Source organism: Onychomys torridus, chromosome 2 (genome assembly GCF_903995425.1).
Source record: "Onychomys torridus chromosome 2, mOncTor1.1, whole genome shotgun sequence".
In the NCBI taxonomy this organism is placed as follows: Eukaryota; Metazoa; Chordata; class Mammalia; order Rodentia; family Cricetidae; genus Onychomys; species Onychomys torridus.
Window position 1 is genome coordinate 56,539,262 of NC_050444.1, and position 17,028 is coordinate 56,556,289.

Here is a 17,028-nt window from a genome sequence, read left to right on the forward strand (position 1 = left end):
TCCACAACTCCAACAAGGTGCTCATTCTCTGAATAAATGCCAATAAAAAAAGGCACCCAATTCAGACACTAGCATTCCAATCCGATTACAATTCATGAGTTCTCAGTCAGCTACAGTGTATAAGTCTGTTTCTAAAATACGATCATAAGGAAGCATTTGGGACTCAACATTATATCTTTTCTTCTTCAGTATGGACCAGGTGATGAGATGGTCAGTAAGGTGTTGGAATCTACAGAAGCTCTTACTCCTGGCTCATTTTGAAACTGTTTATAAGCTCTGAACATAGAAGACACACCTAAACATGATACTTTTTTTTTTTTTACTGTACCCTATCTGGAACGCAGGGAAAAAAATTGTGTTGGATTTTGAAGATTTACATTTAAGTTCTTGTTCTGTAAACTAGAAAAAAAGTTAATGTTTTCCAGACTTTACTCAAACAATAAAAACAAAATAGTTAACTCTAAAGTGTCTCTGACATTTTGTACATACCTAACCTGTCAACAGGAGAAAAGACGTTTATTCCAAGGCCCCAGGCTTCTAAATCACTTTCCTTTAATGGTGGCCATACTTTCACCTGTCTTTGTTATAACTGCTGTATCTGATTCTCAGTGCTAATCTGATAGCACTGATATTATTATAATATCTAATAAAAGGATAGAAACTATACTTGGTATTTATTGTTTTTGCTTTTTTTATATCCCCAAACTTGTACTTTAGATCCTGGCAAATAAAAGCTGAAAGTACAAACACCTCTAAAGTCAGATTTGAATTATGAGCCTTATTAGCAGTAAAGTGATCTCATGCAAGTTACTTAATCCCTATCTATGCTTCAGACTCCTAAGGAAAAGCATAGCTAATTGATACACTAGAAGGGTATACTACACTAAACGGTAAAGTGTACTCAAAGTGCCTAAGGCAGTACCTGGTACACAGAAAGCCTTCAATAAATGCTGGTTACTACTGTTAGCATTACTTTTGTAATTTAGATATCTTCTGCTATTAGAGAAACATTTATGATCACTGCCTGGATTCTGAGTTTAGCAGACCCAGGATACTTAAAGGAAATGAACTTATGAATTTGGGAATACCCTACAAGAGAAGGAAGGCAGATACTAGTCACAACATTATAACACAAAGAATCACTTAGCCAGGGTGCTGGAGAGATGGTTTAGAGGGTAAAGGTGCTTGCCACCTGAAGTGCAAGCTGATCTCAGTGCCATCCCTGAACTCTAGGTAAAAGCTCCAGGTAAATCCATAAATCTGTCAACTTTCACATATGAATACACATGCACACACATGACGACAGAGAATCAACTGGCCATTTAAAATAAGATTACTGGGACAGAGAGCAAAGTTCCAGAAATAGTCTATTTTCAAGTTTATAAATAAAAAAAAAAAAGTGAAATAAAAAGTATTGTTTGGCATAGTGTCACACACTTTTTTAATCTCAGCACTTTCGAGATACAGGCAGGCTGGTCATAGTGGTTCATGGCTAGCCTGGTCTATTTAGCAAGTTCTAGGCCAGCCAAGGCTACAAAGTGAGAGCCTGTCTCAAAAACAAACAAATAAACAAACAAACAACAACAACATTACTTTTCTGTGAAAATAAAATTTCTTTAGGGATTTACTTTTCCAGACAGCAAGAAACTCCAGTTCATAACTACATGGTACCCACATATCACTAGTAAATGTATTACTGCTGTGAACTTGGTAGCGGTTTGAATGAGATTATCATTTGGTTATCAGTGGTGCTGCCATCTGAGGAAGGCCAGGAGGTTCAGCCTTGTTGGAGAAAATGCAGCCCTGGAAGCCAACTGAGGGTTAGCGCCTACTACCATTCTGAGTGTTCTCCTGCACTGTGGTTCAAGAAGCCTGCTGCCAGGCTGCCTTGCTGCCACCACCAATTCAACCTCTGGAACTGTAGCCCAAATCAACTCTCTTCTATAAGTTAGTCATGGTGCTTTATCACAGTAACAAAAAGTTACTAACTTCGTCCTGTACCCATCTATTCTCTTCTTCAGGCCTGCAGGGAATGAAGACTAAAAGTAAGTCTAGTCAGCAGTCTTCTTTATAATATGTTTGGGTTACTAGGTGTGGCATGTACACTAGCACAGGCATAAGTAATCTGAGTTCAAGGCTGACTTGAGCTACACAGTGAATCATTGTCTCAAAATAAAACAGAACAGCAAAAACACTACATTCACATAAGCATTTGTACCTACTGAGGAAATTTTAGGCCTTGTATGGAAACCTGCCTCACATTTTAGTTCCCCTTCTCACTATTTAAATGGTCATTATTTTTATGTATGTGGTAGCTTGAAAGACAATTTGTAGCTGGAGTTTTCTCCAATCTCTCTCACCCACCAGTCCTGTAGCCACTCAAACCCAACCGAGTAAACACACACAGACTTATATTGCTTACAAACTGTATGGCCATGGCAGGCTTCTTGTTATCTAGTTCTTTTATCTTAAATTAATCCATTTCTATAAATCTATACCTTGCCACATGGCTTGTGGCTTACCAGTATCTTACATGTTGGTACTCATGGCGGCAGCTGGTAGTGTCTCATGACTCAGCCTTCATGTTCCCAGAATTCTCTTCTCTGCTTGTCCTGCCTATACTTCCTGCCTGGCTACTGGCCAATCAGCATTTTATTTATAGAGAGGGATATCCACAGCCCTCCCCCTTTTTGTATTTTTTCAAAAAGGAAGGTTTTACTTTCACATAGTAAAATTACATATAGTAAACCAATTATCAAGCAAGAATTACAGTTACTAGATATAAACAGACTAGAATATCTAGTCTATTTGTATTTGGCAAAATTAAAAGATAGATATCCTCTCTATCCTATATTTGTGAGTCTAAGGTTTCATATCTAACTTATCTCTTATCATAACTAAGGAAAATTATAACTATCTTGTCTTCAACTATTTGAATGCTTTGTCACCAAGGAATGGAACACTTTGAAAGGATTACAACAATTAGGAGGTGTGGCTTTGTTGGAGAAAGTATGTCACTGGGGGTGGGTTTTGAGGTTTCAGAACACCTTTCCAGGCCTAGGCTCGCTCTCTCTGTCTAGGGATCAGGATGTCACTCTCAACTATTGCTAGAGCACCTGCTTGAATGATGTCATGCTCTCTGCCATGATGGTACTTTACTAAACCTCTAAAACTGTAAGCAAGCCCCCAAGTAAATTCTTTCATAAGAATTGCCATGGTCATGGTTTCTCTTCAGAATAATAGAACAGTGAACAAGATGATGCACATGAGTATATGGATATGTATACCCATGTGTGTGCATGCAAGATAACATCAGGTATCCTCTCCTTTTTGCTTCCCACCTTTAAAAAAAATTACATTATTTGTTTGTATTTGTGCAGATGTGCATGTTACAACACATGTGTGGAGGCCAGACAACAACTTAGGAGCATTAGTTCACTCCTTTCACTATGGCTCAGGCTATAATGCGCTGTGGAGCCAACTCACCACCTTATTTTTGGAAAAATGGTCTCACACTGAACCAGAAACCTGAGGATTTTGATGTGGGATGTCTTTCTATACACTGTGAATATGTGTTGGCCCCACTGGTTAATAAATAAAGCTGCTTTGGCCCATAGCAAGGCAGGATAAGAGCCAGGCAGGAAACCCAAGCAAAAATAAAGGGAAAAGGGCAGGGTTGAGACACCATGCAGCCACCCAAGGAGAAGATGCCAGCAGACCAGTAATGCTACAGCCACAGCCACGTGGTAAAATATAGATTAATAAAGCCTCCAGCTACATATGGTGCCCAACATCTGGCGTGAATCCACACAAGAACTGAGAAAGCTTAAAAAAGGTTCTGAATGCACAGAAACAGAGCTGAAACAGAGCAGCACCAGGCTTCCTGGTCTCACAGTCTCATGTCAGCAGCGGTGCGGAGATGAGTCTCCTGACAGCTGCCCTCTAGATGGAGCAGGCTACCAACTGCCATGGGCTAAGCAGCATGGCAGGATCTGCACCCTCTTACAGGGGCCGAGGTGAAGAGACTGCTGTGGATAGCGCTCTGTGTAAATAAAGTTCTGATTGGCCAGTGGCCAGGCAGGAAGTATAGGCGGGACAAGAGAGAAGAGAATTCTGGGAAGTAGAAGGTTGGAGGGAGACACCGCCAGCCGCCGCCATGAAAAGCAACATGTAAAGACACTGGTAAGCCACAAGCCATGTGGCAAAGTATAGACTAACAGAAATGGGTTAATTTAAGATAGAAGAAGTAGATAACAAGAAGCCTGCCTTGGCCATACAGTTTCTAAACAATGTAAGTTTCTGTGTGCTTTCTTGGTTGGGTCTGAGCGACTGTGGGATTGGCAGGTAAGAGAGATTTGTCCTGACTGGGCCAGACAGGAAAACTCTAACTACAAATGGTGCCCAACGTGTTGGCAAGACTTTCCACCTAAAACCTGAGAAAAAAGATTCTAAGACAGAGCTAAAACCAGCTTCCTAGTTGTCTCTCTCAAGTTAGCGGCAGCCTGCAGGTTTGAGCTACTATGGCGGGTTCCTGGTGTGTGTGTCTGACCTGCAGTGTGATGGGAATGAGGAGTCTACAAGTGGCACTTTACTCTGCTGCGTGGTAGATTTAGTCTTTGCTAGTTAAAAAAAAAAAAAAAAAAAAAAAAAAAGGTTCTGGGCTATGCACTGCTTTGATAGTTGATGGTACACGTGGCTCTAAACCCAAAGCTGGCTGTAAACTGTACCACTGCCATGCTGGGAAGCTGATGTGGGTGGAGCCAGCAGCCACAGCAGTGTTTCAGTCTTACAAAGATGGATATTACACAGAGAATCTGGTTTATGTTGTCTTTGGGATTTTTAACTGCAGAAAAATATTTGATCATAAAAGCTGTTGAGTTAAACAAATATGTAAATTTTAAAGGTACCTTGACTTCAAAATTTGGATATAAGGATATGTTGCTTTGGAAAAGAGTCTCTGCTTTTGTTTCCACAGAAAGCTAGAGGCTGTGGATTTGTTCCAGATTAAGATACATCAGGTTTGATCAGCCAAGACCACCTGAAAGGTCTCCAATGACACCATGGCCCAGATGATCCAACATCCAGAATGGTTTCAAGGCAACTGGCTCAGAGATTCGCCCTAATGGACTACTCCATAATCCTAAAATTTTCTTTGTGTCCCCATAAGATACAGCGCCCCCCTCCAGCAGGAAGTAGTAAGAGAAACTACGCCCACATTCCCAAATTATCAAGCTGGCTTTGGAGATGGAATTGGCTCACTCTTTCTCTAAACCCAGACGTATTTTTAAAAGAAAAGGTTAAGAGATTCTTGTGTCCCAAATCAGAAGAGCCCTCTGGTGCGGGACAGAGAAAAACCACTATTTTATTTTAAATAGGTTGATTATAAATGCAATCTCTTTCTAAAGATAAAAAGGGGATATGATATAGATATGATAGGATGAAAGGGTAGATTAATGAACTTACTTCTAAAGAACAACAACTCATTTAAAATGTTTTACATTGGTATAGATTTTAGTCTATTGATACAAACTTAAAGTTAATTTTGTTATACTGTGTGTATATTTCTACTCGTGTTTAAGGTATTACGTTTGTATAGCTCATTTTAAATTGAAATGGATAATTAAAAATAGATTAATAACTGGTCATCTATGATAATCATACTCATAGCCATGTTAGTTAAGTCTTCTAGGTACAAAGAGAAATTTCAGATAGACAGGTAATCTTTAAACACTTCAAAGGTCTACAGAATATGGCATTTAAAATATTTTTAAAATTTAGACTTTCTGGACAGTGAGACATGTCTGCTCCTGGCAGCACCGTTTTACTTCAGAGAGGAGGATGGGCATTGAAGACACTTCATATGGAGTTTATCTTCACCTTAACAAAAATAGCCATTTGGACAAGAAACTATTCTTGCCTGGACTGCTTGATCAACTGGACATGCAGGACCCATAGAAAGGTGACCACTAAACTTTGCTTGACAAAATGGTCCTTTAGGTTCCTGCTTCACAGAGGAAACTGCCAGACATTCTACAAGACACTGAGAGAAGTGACCAAGAGACTCTAGCCCTGTGGGCTGAAGACAAATGCCCCAACTTTACAAAGGAACATTAGGTGACTGTCCAGGCTGCCAGCTGTCTCTGTCTACCCTGCAAGACTCCTGAAAACTGCTTAACATCCTTCTCCCAGTTCTCAGGTAATAATATATCCTTCTGAGGTCTTTGATGTGGTTGAAGGCTAGATAGTTATAATTTCCTCAGTTATGATAAAAGATAAGTTAGATATAAAACCTTAGACTCACAAATATAAGATAGGATATCTTCTTTAATATTGTAACTGTAATTCTTGCTTGATAATTGTTTTGTTATATGTAATTGTACTATGTAAAAGTTAAAACCTTCCTTTAAAAAAAAAGAAAAGGGGAAGTGCTGTGGATATTGCTCTGTGTAAATAAAGTTCTGATTGGCCAGTGGCCAGGCAGGAAGTATAGGTGGGACAAAGAGAAGAGAATTCTGGGAAGTAGAAGGCTAGAGGGACACTGCCAGCTGCCGCCATGAGAAGCAACATATAAAGTAAGCCACAAGCCACATGGCAAAGTATAGACTAACAGAAATGGGTTAATTTAAGATAGAAGAAGTAGATAACAAGAAGCCTGCCACAGCCATACAGTTTCTAAACAATGTAAATTTCTGTGTGCTTTCTTGGTTGGGTCTGAGCAACTGTGGGACTGGCGGGTAAGAGAGATTTGTCCTGACTGGGCCAGGCAGGAAAACTCTAACTACAAGAGACTTAACCTAGCTACTGTCTATAGGCTTGAGAACACAGCTGCATGTTATTTGGTGGTAGCATGGATCCCTCGCTTCCCAGAGTTGGGGAGGTGTGACTCTCATGTTGGAAAGCAGGGAGGAGCCAGCCGCCAAAGCCACTGCTTGTCCTAGCCACGCCTGCTTAGCAGTTTAAAGCAATGATCAGAAAAGGGTTAGAGATACACAATAAAGACAGATTCAGACAAAAAGAAACCTCTAAAATGATCACAGTGTGTTTAAAAAACATATGTAGGCTTGGGAGAGAGAAGAAAAAGAACACAGGTAATTATAGAAAGAAATGAATAGTTTTTAAAAATAGCATTTTTAAGGAGACAATAAAAGTAATACAAAAAATAAGCCATGTAAAGATGGAAAATACACTGAGAGTCTGGATTATGTATATTATTAGGTTTTCTTTGAATTTTTTTAACTGTTAATGAACTAACTGCAGAGACATTTGATTGTAGGGGCTACTAAGTTAAACCAAAATATATATTTTAAAGGTATCTTGACTTCAAAGTTTGGGTCTAATGATATGTTGCTTTGGAAAAGAGGTTCTGCTTTAGTTTCCAGAGAAGATAAGAACCTGTGGACTGCTTCCAGATTAATATAGTTTGACTGAGCAAGACCCCCCCCCGAAAGGTCTCTGATGGGAACGATGGTCCAGGTGATCCAACATCCATAACAGCTTCAAGGACACTGGTTGGGATGAATCAACCACACAAAATACCCCAGTCAAGACTTGACCATAATGCTAACTTTTCTCAGGATCCCCATAACATTACCAGTGCCCCCAACCAGCAGGAAGTAGTACAGAAAAGTAAGCCAAAATTCCCAAAATATTGTTTATTTATGTTTGTCTTCATTTAAAGGAGGTTGGTTATAAATGGTTGATGGTAATAGTCAATCTCTAAAGAAGAAAGGGGGATATGATATATAGGAAAAGGGTAGTTTATTATGGTAATAAAAAAAGAGGAAGATTATTCAGTCTACCTTAATCTAAAAAAACAACAGTTAATCTCAAAATATTTTACAATAGTATGGATTTTAAAGTTAATTTTTGTTAGATTGTATGCATATTTCTATTCTTGTGTAAGGTATTGTTTTTATAGCTCATTTAAAAACAAGGTAAAATTCTAGTTTTTGAAAGCTATTATTATAAGCTATCTAGGAGAATCAAGAAACATAGATTAGTAGTCATTTATGACAATCAAATTAGTAGATGTTATATGTGCTTTCAAGATCATATAGAGATATATTTTAGATAGATGGTCTTACCTATAAAATATGGCATTTAAAATGTTTTGTTAACCTAACATTTTTCATGGCAAGACACATCTGTTCCTGGCAGCACCAATTACTTCAAGAGGATTATGGGCATTGAAGAAGCTCCTTATGTAGTTTTTTTTCAATGTGGCAAGAATTAGTCTTGGGCAAGAAACTGCTCTTGCCTGGACTGCTTGACAATATACTGTATATATGAACAAGCATAACCCACAGGAAAATGATTGCTGAACTTGATAAAACAAGGTGGGACAGTCCTTCAAATTCCCTGCTACACTGAGAAATCTTCCAGATACTCTACGCCTGTAGGCTGAAGATGGATACCCCAACATTACAGAAGAACTCTGAGTGACTGTCCAGGCAGATATCTGTCATTTCTATAGTTTTGGAAGTTGTTTTATAATGCACTTCCTGTTTACTCAGGGAATATTATATCCTTGCGGGATCTTTGATGGAGTTGAAAACTAGATAGTTATAATTATAGTTTTCCTTAGTTATGATAAAAGATAAGTTAGATATGAAACTTCAGACTCACAAAGATAGGAGAGATAAGAGTATTTTCTTTAATTTTGCCAAATACAAACAGACTAAATATTATAACTGTAATTCTTGCTTGATATCTGTTTTGTTATATGTAATTTTACAATGTTAAAGTTAAAAACTTTCCTTTTTAATTAGACAGGAAAGGGGAAATGATGTGGGATGACCTTCTGTATCCTGAGAATAGTGTTGCTTTTAATGGTTGAAGAATAAAACTGCTTTGGCCTATGGCAGGGCAGAATATAGCTAGACAGGAAAGCCAAACTGAATACAGTGAGAAAGAAGGGTGGAATCAAGAGAGATGACATCCAGCCACCCAAGAAGCAAGATGCCAGCAGACCGGTCACACCACGGCCATGTGACAACACAGACTAATAAAAAAATGGGTTAATTTAAGTTATAAGAGCTAGAGAGAGTAATAAGCCTGAGCCATTGGCCAAACATTTATAATTAATATAATCCTCTGGGTGATTATTTTATAAGCAGATTTTGGATGAGGTGGGACGCAGAAATGCCCCAGCTACAGGTTTTGGCTAGGGTAGCTCATCAGTGGGCTTCCAGCCACCATGGGATCTGAATCCAGGTCCTCTTCAAGAGCAGTAAGCACTAAGCCACTTCTCCAGCCCTTAACTTTGTTTGGTTTTAATCACCTGGGGAAACTGAGTTGTAAGAAAATCAAGATTTACATAAAACTGTTCAGAAAGTAAAAATTACAAGACTGGCAGGAACTTCCTTCTGTGTTTAGCACTCAAACCATGGAGGCTTACACCAAAAAGGCTGAATGTGTAAAAAAGAACAGCCAATATTGTGGTCCTTGCTCTTAAAAGGTCAGCTAGTACCTAAAGGGTGATGGAACTCCTTTGGTAAGTCATCTGCTATCTTGATTAGAGGCCATGAAAATCATCAAAGATTGGGCTCTAGCCAGTGTACATCCCATAGGGAGAATAGTCAGTGGAGGTGGGCATGTCCCTCCCATATGGTTCCAGAGGGAGCTACATGGCAATGATCCATTCTTACAGGAAAAACTAAAGGAGACTGCTGATTTTAAAAATAAAAAAAATATATGTATGTGGATATAAACAGTTTTGCCAGCCCTATCATGTATGTCAAATTTCAGAATGTTACTGACTTCACTTGTCCAAGATTAAACCCTATTTTCCAGGAAACACTCAATGAGAACCAAGAGAGACCCACTGAAAGAGTAAACCAATTGAGTACTTACACTATCTCTAAAAAAGATGCCTCATAGATAATCTTCAATAGGTACCTATGCCAACCAAGGAAAGCCTTTCTTGAACACTCCCCCAATCTATTTAAATGGCTATTCAGAAGTGCCATCTTCAAAACTCAACAAATGGTTCCTGAGACATCATACCCTACACTGGATGTGATTGTTTATGTCTTTCATCCTTGTTCATTTATAATTGATGTCTTCCAGATTCCAATCCCTAAAACTTCATAATGCTAACTAAATGGTGCCAACCCTTCAGAATGCTAACTAAGGGATGCCAACCCTTGATGCTATGACCATCATGGCCTCCTACTACCAGAGGCAGCTGATTTATCTAATGTAATGAATGCTATGCACACTTCCACCTTCCAAACTTAGTGTGACCCCTAAAGTCCTTTCATTGTCTCTATTTGGTCCCAAAGCAGCTAAAATCAATTGTTATCCTATATCACACACACAAAAAAAACCTGGGTTCCAGATCTCTGAGAAGAAATTGTTAAAATAAAAAATAAATGTGCAAAATTAAATACATTAAAGTGTTAAAGGTAAACAAAAGATCTCATAGTTAGTTGTGCACTAACTGGGCAAATTAAAAAGAAAAAGCAGGGCTCTAAAAAATGAAATCTTTACTGTTAACTATTTTCATTACACTTGGCTCTAAACAAATAGATTTAAACATTCTATAAAGAGATCACATGAGTGAGTTCAGGTCTAAATGTAATGCATATTATACTGTTAAACTATTGAATGCTGTTTGAGCTCAGAAGCAGTGCTGGAAGCATAGACTCCAGATCATACATACAAGGAAGTAAGAAATGGAAGGTTGCTACATTAATTACATTATTGCCACCAGAACCTGCAGATATAAATTCAAAAGATTTTCAAATAGTCTTACATACAGCAGGCCATGTAGGAAACTTAAGGGCAGATAGAATTCTGAAGGAAGGTGTTACTTACTGGCAGGCTTAAAGCTGTCAAAAAAGGAACAAAACCAAAAAATTACCTCAGCAGCTGCAAGGCTGATACATACTCCTCTGAATCCCATACATTCTTTTCTAAACATGTGCAATACAGCTCCCTGATCTATAAATGAAAGATATGATTTATGAGGAATAAAAATCACCCACCAAGTTTATAGCCTACTAATTAGGCAAAATCATACATAGCATACAAGTAATTGATGTTATTAATAAAAAATTTCACTAAATTACAAGAGGCTTCTTGGCATATATTACATGGATCAGACACTACAAAAACATATAAGTCAAATGAAATTGTATTGGGAGTGGCTGACACAAGTCACTTTACATATCATTAAAGTAGAAATAAATGGCTGATTGAAGGATTAATAGCTAAATTAGCACAACCTCACACATGTCATTCCTCCATTTGATCTCTAAAACTCTGTTAAAGATCTGAAAATTAAGTATACTATTCACATGCATTCTACACATGGCTCATAGGTTTGGAGTATAATACAAGTTCAGCTGAGCATAATTTTACAAAGATCAAAAGTACTGTGTTTTAATTCTTGGTTCAATGCAAGGATAACCACTAAATACGTTCAAACAGATTCTAGCTCTCAAGCTAACTCTCCCTGCGCACGCGATAAACAGAGTGCTAAATTAGCAAGGTTATATGCTATAGCACAAATATAGAGGAAACAGTCCACTGGGATCCATGTGGCTATTTCTAGCTATGACTTTCAGAAAAAAAAAAAAAAATCTATTATGAGTAATGTGACCAGCTGGAATAGACTGTGTTCTAAGAATTGGCTCCATTTCAAATTCCAATGCCTGAGTGATAGAGAAATCAAAACAAGAAAGTACTATTATTCCTACGTTGTTGATTCCAAATGGGGAAATCTTAAGTACCTGTCGACCCAGTGGGAACTTGGGAAGAGAAGAGGTAAAATTATGAAGACATCTCAAAACAAGGAAGTAATTCATATGGTAAATATGCAGGTCTTCTAGTAATAATTGAGTTTCTTCCTTAAAAAAAAAAATCACAGAATATATTAATATGCAAGGCAGTAAAATAAAATTTAAAAATCAATTTATGGGTACATATTTTCTCGAAAACAGATGAGTATTTAGAAGGATAAATTACTTTTCTTAATTCATGAAAACTTGACATATACATCAAATCCAGAACACAGTTCAGGGATATTTTTTAGTATTAAATCTGGTGATATTTTACACACATCAGAACTGAAACTGTAATTAGCTTCTATCCTGTCATCCATCCCACCAGTTACACACTTGTAATAGAACTTTTTCTTTTTTTTTTTTTTTTTGAGACGGGATTTCTCCATATAGCTTTGGAGCCTGTCTTGAATCTCACTCTGTAGACCAGGCTGGCCTCGAACTCACAGATCCACGTGGCTCTGCTTCCTGAGTGCTGGGATTAAAGGCGTGTGCCACCACCGCCCCGTAATAGAACATTTTTATTCTCTGTCTGCCACTCTTAACCAACTGGTATGTAATACAAGAGAGTGAAATAGTTTCCTCAGCCTCACCGAAACAGCATACTGTTGTAGTTCTGGCCATCAATTCAATTGAGAGCCCTTTTGTGATTTTTCATCTGTAACATTCTCATGGTCCATAAGCACATATGGTGCAGACCCTTCACTGCATGTACTCCTAACAGCAACTGTATGACTCTTTCCTAGATGCTCTCATCCAGGAATTATAAACTAATGTAATGTTTCTTTTCTGTTAAATCATAAGGATGATGAAATCAAAACGGTTGGACTCCTTCAATTGTTAAGAAGTATTATAGCCTCTACGTTTCCTGTTGGTAGATGGGGATGTGAGCTCTCTCTCAGCTGCTGCTCCAGCACCAAGACTTCCTATCTGCTGCTCTCTCACTCATCATGATGGCAATAGACTTCCATCCCTCTGGAACTCTTGTCCTCAGTCTCCCCTACGCTTTGTCTTTGTTTTCCAGCTTCCCGCTCTGCTGAAGACAGAAGTCTTAAGGATGCTGTGCAACCAAGCAAAAGAGACTGGGTTAAAAAAAAATGGAATTTTTCATTAAGGAACCCATTTAAGGTCACACTTAGAGGGTGAAAACAATGAGAGTGTCCTATCCAGTTATTTATATTTCCTTTCTCATGCAAACTGGCATTTGAGGGCCTTATTCTAGAAGAGTAAGAGAAAGATAACTACATTAAACAAGCCTGATTCTTTAAAATCTTGCATCAAGGCCAAAGGAAAGGTCCAGAAGAAAAAAGTACAAGCATACAGTTGTACACCCAGGCATACTCATTCAACAATTCCCACAGTTTTTCCTCTGAGCTCGAGGATGGCTGCACCTACAGGTAACACCAGATTAAGAAGTTGAAAACTATTACTGAAGACAACATGTAATTCAATCATAGGATTAGGAGAAATCAAGCTGGTACTGAGCTGCAACCCTTTTCCCTGAGGGTTAACTCTTATGGTGTTTGAAGTTGCCACAGGAGAAAAAATTATTGAAAGTTCTACCTAGCTGGACAGCCTAGATATTGGCCAGCAAACCATTGGCCCAGCAAGATATTCCCAATGCTGCAATATTGGCACTTATATCTTGTGAGTAATGAACTAATAGGACTTAAGGCACACTCAATAGAAAGGAATTCATGCCTGGTACTATTAACCTAGCCAAGAATCTGTGGCTGCAGAGGTAATAGTTCTGGTATAAGTAGAGTGGTATAACTGGGTCCTAGCTCCTAGAAGAGATCCTACACTTCTATTTATAGTTTCTAATTCTTTCTAAATACTTTTCCATATATTCATTCATTCATTCATGATGCAGCCCTCATCAAAGAAGTTTCTTTCTGCCATAAATTGAGATTACAATAGAGATCTATCAGATTGCAATACAGACACTGTCCACCCTCAAATAGGTCATCTGTAACACAATCATTGTATCATCATGGAAGAGCTTACATGAACGAACTTTCAAAAGTAAGACTGCCTGCACACGATCTGTCTGAGGCCACAGAAGTCAATATGACAATATTAGGGAAAGTACACAAGGCTTAAGACAGTTCAAGGGCTGCTGAGGGTGAGAAAATCAGTTTCCCTCAGGATCGAGGCCCCAGAAGGTTGCCTAGCTATAAATACATGCATGTATGGGCAATACTAATTGGCTACAATAATTACAGACATTGTAATTTTGTTTGCTCTCTGGTACTTTATTTCAACCTAACAATACATAAGACATACACTCATATTGTTTAACAGAATGCAAGTACATTTAACAAAAACTGTGATGGTTTGAACAAAAATGGCCCTCAAAGGGAGTGGCACTATTAGGAGCCATGGCCTTGTAGAGTAGATGTGGTCTTGGAGGAAGAGGCAGGCTTTGAGATATATATATGCTCAAGATACTGTCCAGTGTCTTAGACCACTTCCTGTTGCCTGGAAGATGTATGACTCTCAACTACTTCTCCAGCATCATGTCTGCCTGCATGCTGCCATGTCCTGCCATGATAATAGAGTGAACCTCTGAACTGTAAGTGAGCCACCTCAATTAAATATTTTCTTTTATAAGAGTTGCCATGGTCACGGTGTCTCTTTATAGCAATAGAAACCCTAAGACAGAAGATGGTACCAGGGACCAACTGTACTGCTGTGACAGGCCAAACCATGTTTTTGTTTGGAGAAATATAAATTGTGGTGCTCTGGGTTAGGAAAGCAGTGGAATGTTTTAAGTACTGCTTAATGAGCCATACTAGTGGGAGCATGGAAGACAATGATGCTGAGAATGAATTGAACTGTGGTGATCCCAGAGGTTTCAGAGGAGAAGAATCTTAATATGTTGCGTAGAGATCATTTTTTGTGATATTTTGGTGAAGGAACTGGCTGATTTTTACCCTTGTCCAAAGAGTCTGCTTAAGTCTAAAGTGAAGAGTTTTGGATTAATTCCACTGGCAGAGGAAATCTCAAAACAGCCTAGTATAGACTCTGTGGTATGGTTAATAGTGGTAACTCTAATGAAGATTTATATTGAATAGGAGCAAGCTGATCAGGTTAAATTACAAAATGTAAAATTTAAGGAGAAAATACCAAAAAGTGGAATGGAACAAAGTTCTGTGTTCAAGGAGATAAACAGATAAAGAAATGGAATAAAAGTAGTGGTTACTGGTGCTGGAGAGATGGCTCAGAGGTTAAGAGTACTGACTGCTCTTCAGAGGTCCTGAGTTCAATTCCCAGCACCCACATGGTGGCTCACAACCATCTGTAATGAGATCTGGTGCCCTCTTCTGTATACATAATTAAATAAATAAATCTTAAAAAAAAAAAAAAAAAAAAAAGGAATGGTTACCTCTGGGCAAGATTCTACCCAGCTAACTTTCCAACTTGTGAAAAGAAATTAAAGAAAAGCTTAGAGCCAGGTGTGGTGGTGCACACCTTTAATCCCAGATCCTCCAGAGGCTAATACATCTCTGAATTTGAGACCAGCCTGGTTTACAGAGCAAATTCCAGAATAGCCAAGAATAGGCAGTAAAGGACAGAAAGATGGTGAAGATGTATTTAAACAGGGGAGGGGGTCATGTTCCAGCCCCAGAAAGGGGCTGAACTTGGCAGCTTCAGCCACGTGGTTCTGGAGTTAAGGATAGAAGGAAAGGGTGTGGAATTTGCTTCTATGACTAAGGAAAGCCTCTGAGGCCAGGCATATGTCAGGGGTGTCCCTGAATGGAGGCCTAGAGAGGCCACTGCATGAAGCTGTAAAGTTGAAGCCTGAATTGCCTTGAAGACCTCAAGATGTTGGAGATGCCAGAGCTGTGGGATACCCGTTGAGGAGAGCTGCTAACAGGGAGTGGCAATAGCCAACAGGAGGAAATAGGTTGCAGTCAACAAAGCTGAATGGAGTTGGAAATCTGAAGAGAGTTTTGACATCAGACATGGAGCTGCAGAGTTTGGAGTTTGCCCAGCTGGTGTTTGGTCTTGCTTTGGTCCAGTATTTCCTTCCTCACTGTGCTCCCTTCCCTATATTCTGGAATGGCAATGTATATCCTGTACCATTATATGTTGGAAGTATGTGATCTGCTTTTTGATTTTGATTTTATAGGCAATTACCATGAAGAGATTGCATGAATCACAGAAAAGACTTTGAACTTTAGAGTTTTAAATAAGTTTGGGATTATTAGAATTATATTATATAATTATATTATATAATTATAATGATATGGGGGCTTTTGAAGTTGTACTGAACACATTTTTGCATTATGATATGGCTACATGCCTCTGGGAGCCAGGAATGTGGTGGTCTAAAAGAAAATGGCCCCCAAAGGGAGTGGCACTTTTAGGAGGTGTGGTCTTGTGGAGTAGGTATGGTCTTGTTGAAGGAAGTAGGTCACTGTAGAGGTGGGCTTTGAGGTCTCATACAAGCTTAAGATATAGTCCAGTGTCTTGGACCATTTTCTGCTGCCTGCAAGATGTAGGCAGAAGAACTCTCAGCTACTTTGCCAGTACCATGTCAACCTGTACATTGCCATGTCCCACCATGATGATAATGGACCAAACCTCTGAACTTTAAGCAAGCCATCCCAGTTAAATTTTTTCTTTTATAAATGTTGCCATGGTGATGTCTCTTCAAAGCAATAGAATCCCTAACTAAGACAGCTTTTGCCTTAGGGTTTCTATTGCTGTGATGAAACACCATGAACTAAAGAAAGTTGGGGAGGAAAGGCTTACACTTCCACATCATAGTCCATCACTGAAGGAAGTTAAGACAGGAACTCACACAGGACAGAACCTGGAAGTATAAGCTGATACAGAGGCCAAGGAGGGAGGCTACTTACTGGCTTGTTCCACATGGATTGTTCAGCCTTCTTTGTTAAAGAATCCAGGACCACCAGCCTAGAGATGGTACAACCCACAATGGGCTTGGCCCTCCCCTACTAATCACTAATTAAGAAAATGCCACACAGGGTTGCCCAAAGCTCAATCTTTGGAAAACATTTTCTTCTCTCTAACTTTTATTATTTGTGGATTTCATATCATGCATTCTGATCCTATTCATCTTCTTGTCTCCTTGAATCTGCTGCTATTCTTGGATTCCATTATGAATGGAAGCGAACCACTTCTGAAATGTCCTCTGACCTTCACATGCAAACCATGGCATGTGAACACATGGATTCATGTACACATCTACATTCACAATACATTTTTAAAA

The 17,028-nt window shown here is 38.8% G+C and overlaps 1 protein-coding gene across 2 annotated transcripts in view; it reads right to left on the bottom strand.

Annotated features, from left to right (window-relative positions):
- The window catches only part of Orc3 (origin recognition complex subunit 3), a 76,687-nt gene that overhangs the window by 16,884 nt on the left and 42,775 nt on the right, over window positions 1-17,028 (bottom strand). For both annotated transcript variants that reach the window (XM_036177508.1, XM_036177507.1), the window contains 2 exons: window positions 11,736-11,852; window positions 10,865-10,944 (listed from right to left, as the gene is read on the bottom strand). In XM_036177508.1, the coding sequence (XP_036033401.1) occupies window positions 10,865-10,944; window positions 11,736-11,852 (197 nt within the window). The remainder of the gene's footprint in view (window positions 1-10,864; window positions 10,945-11,735; window positions 11,853-17,028) is intronic.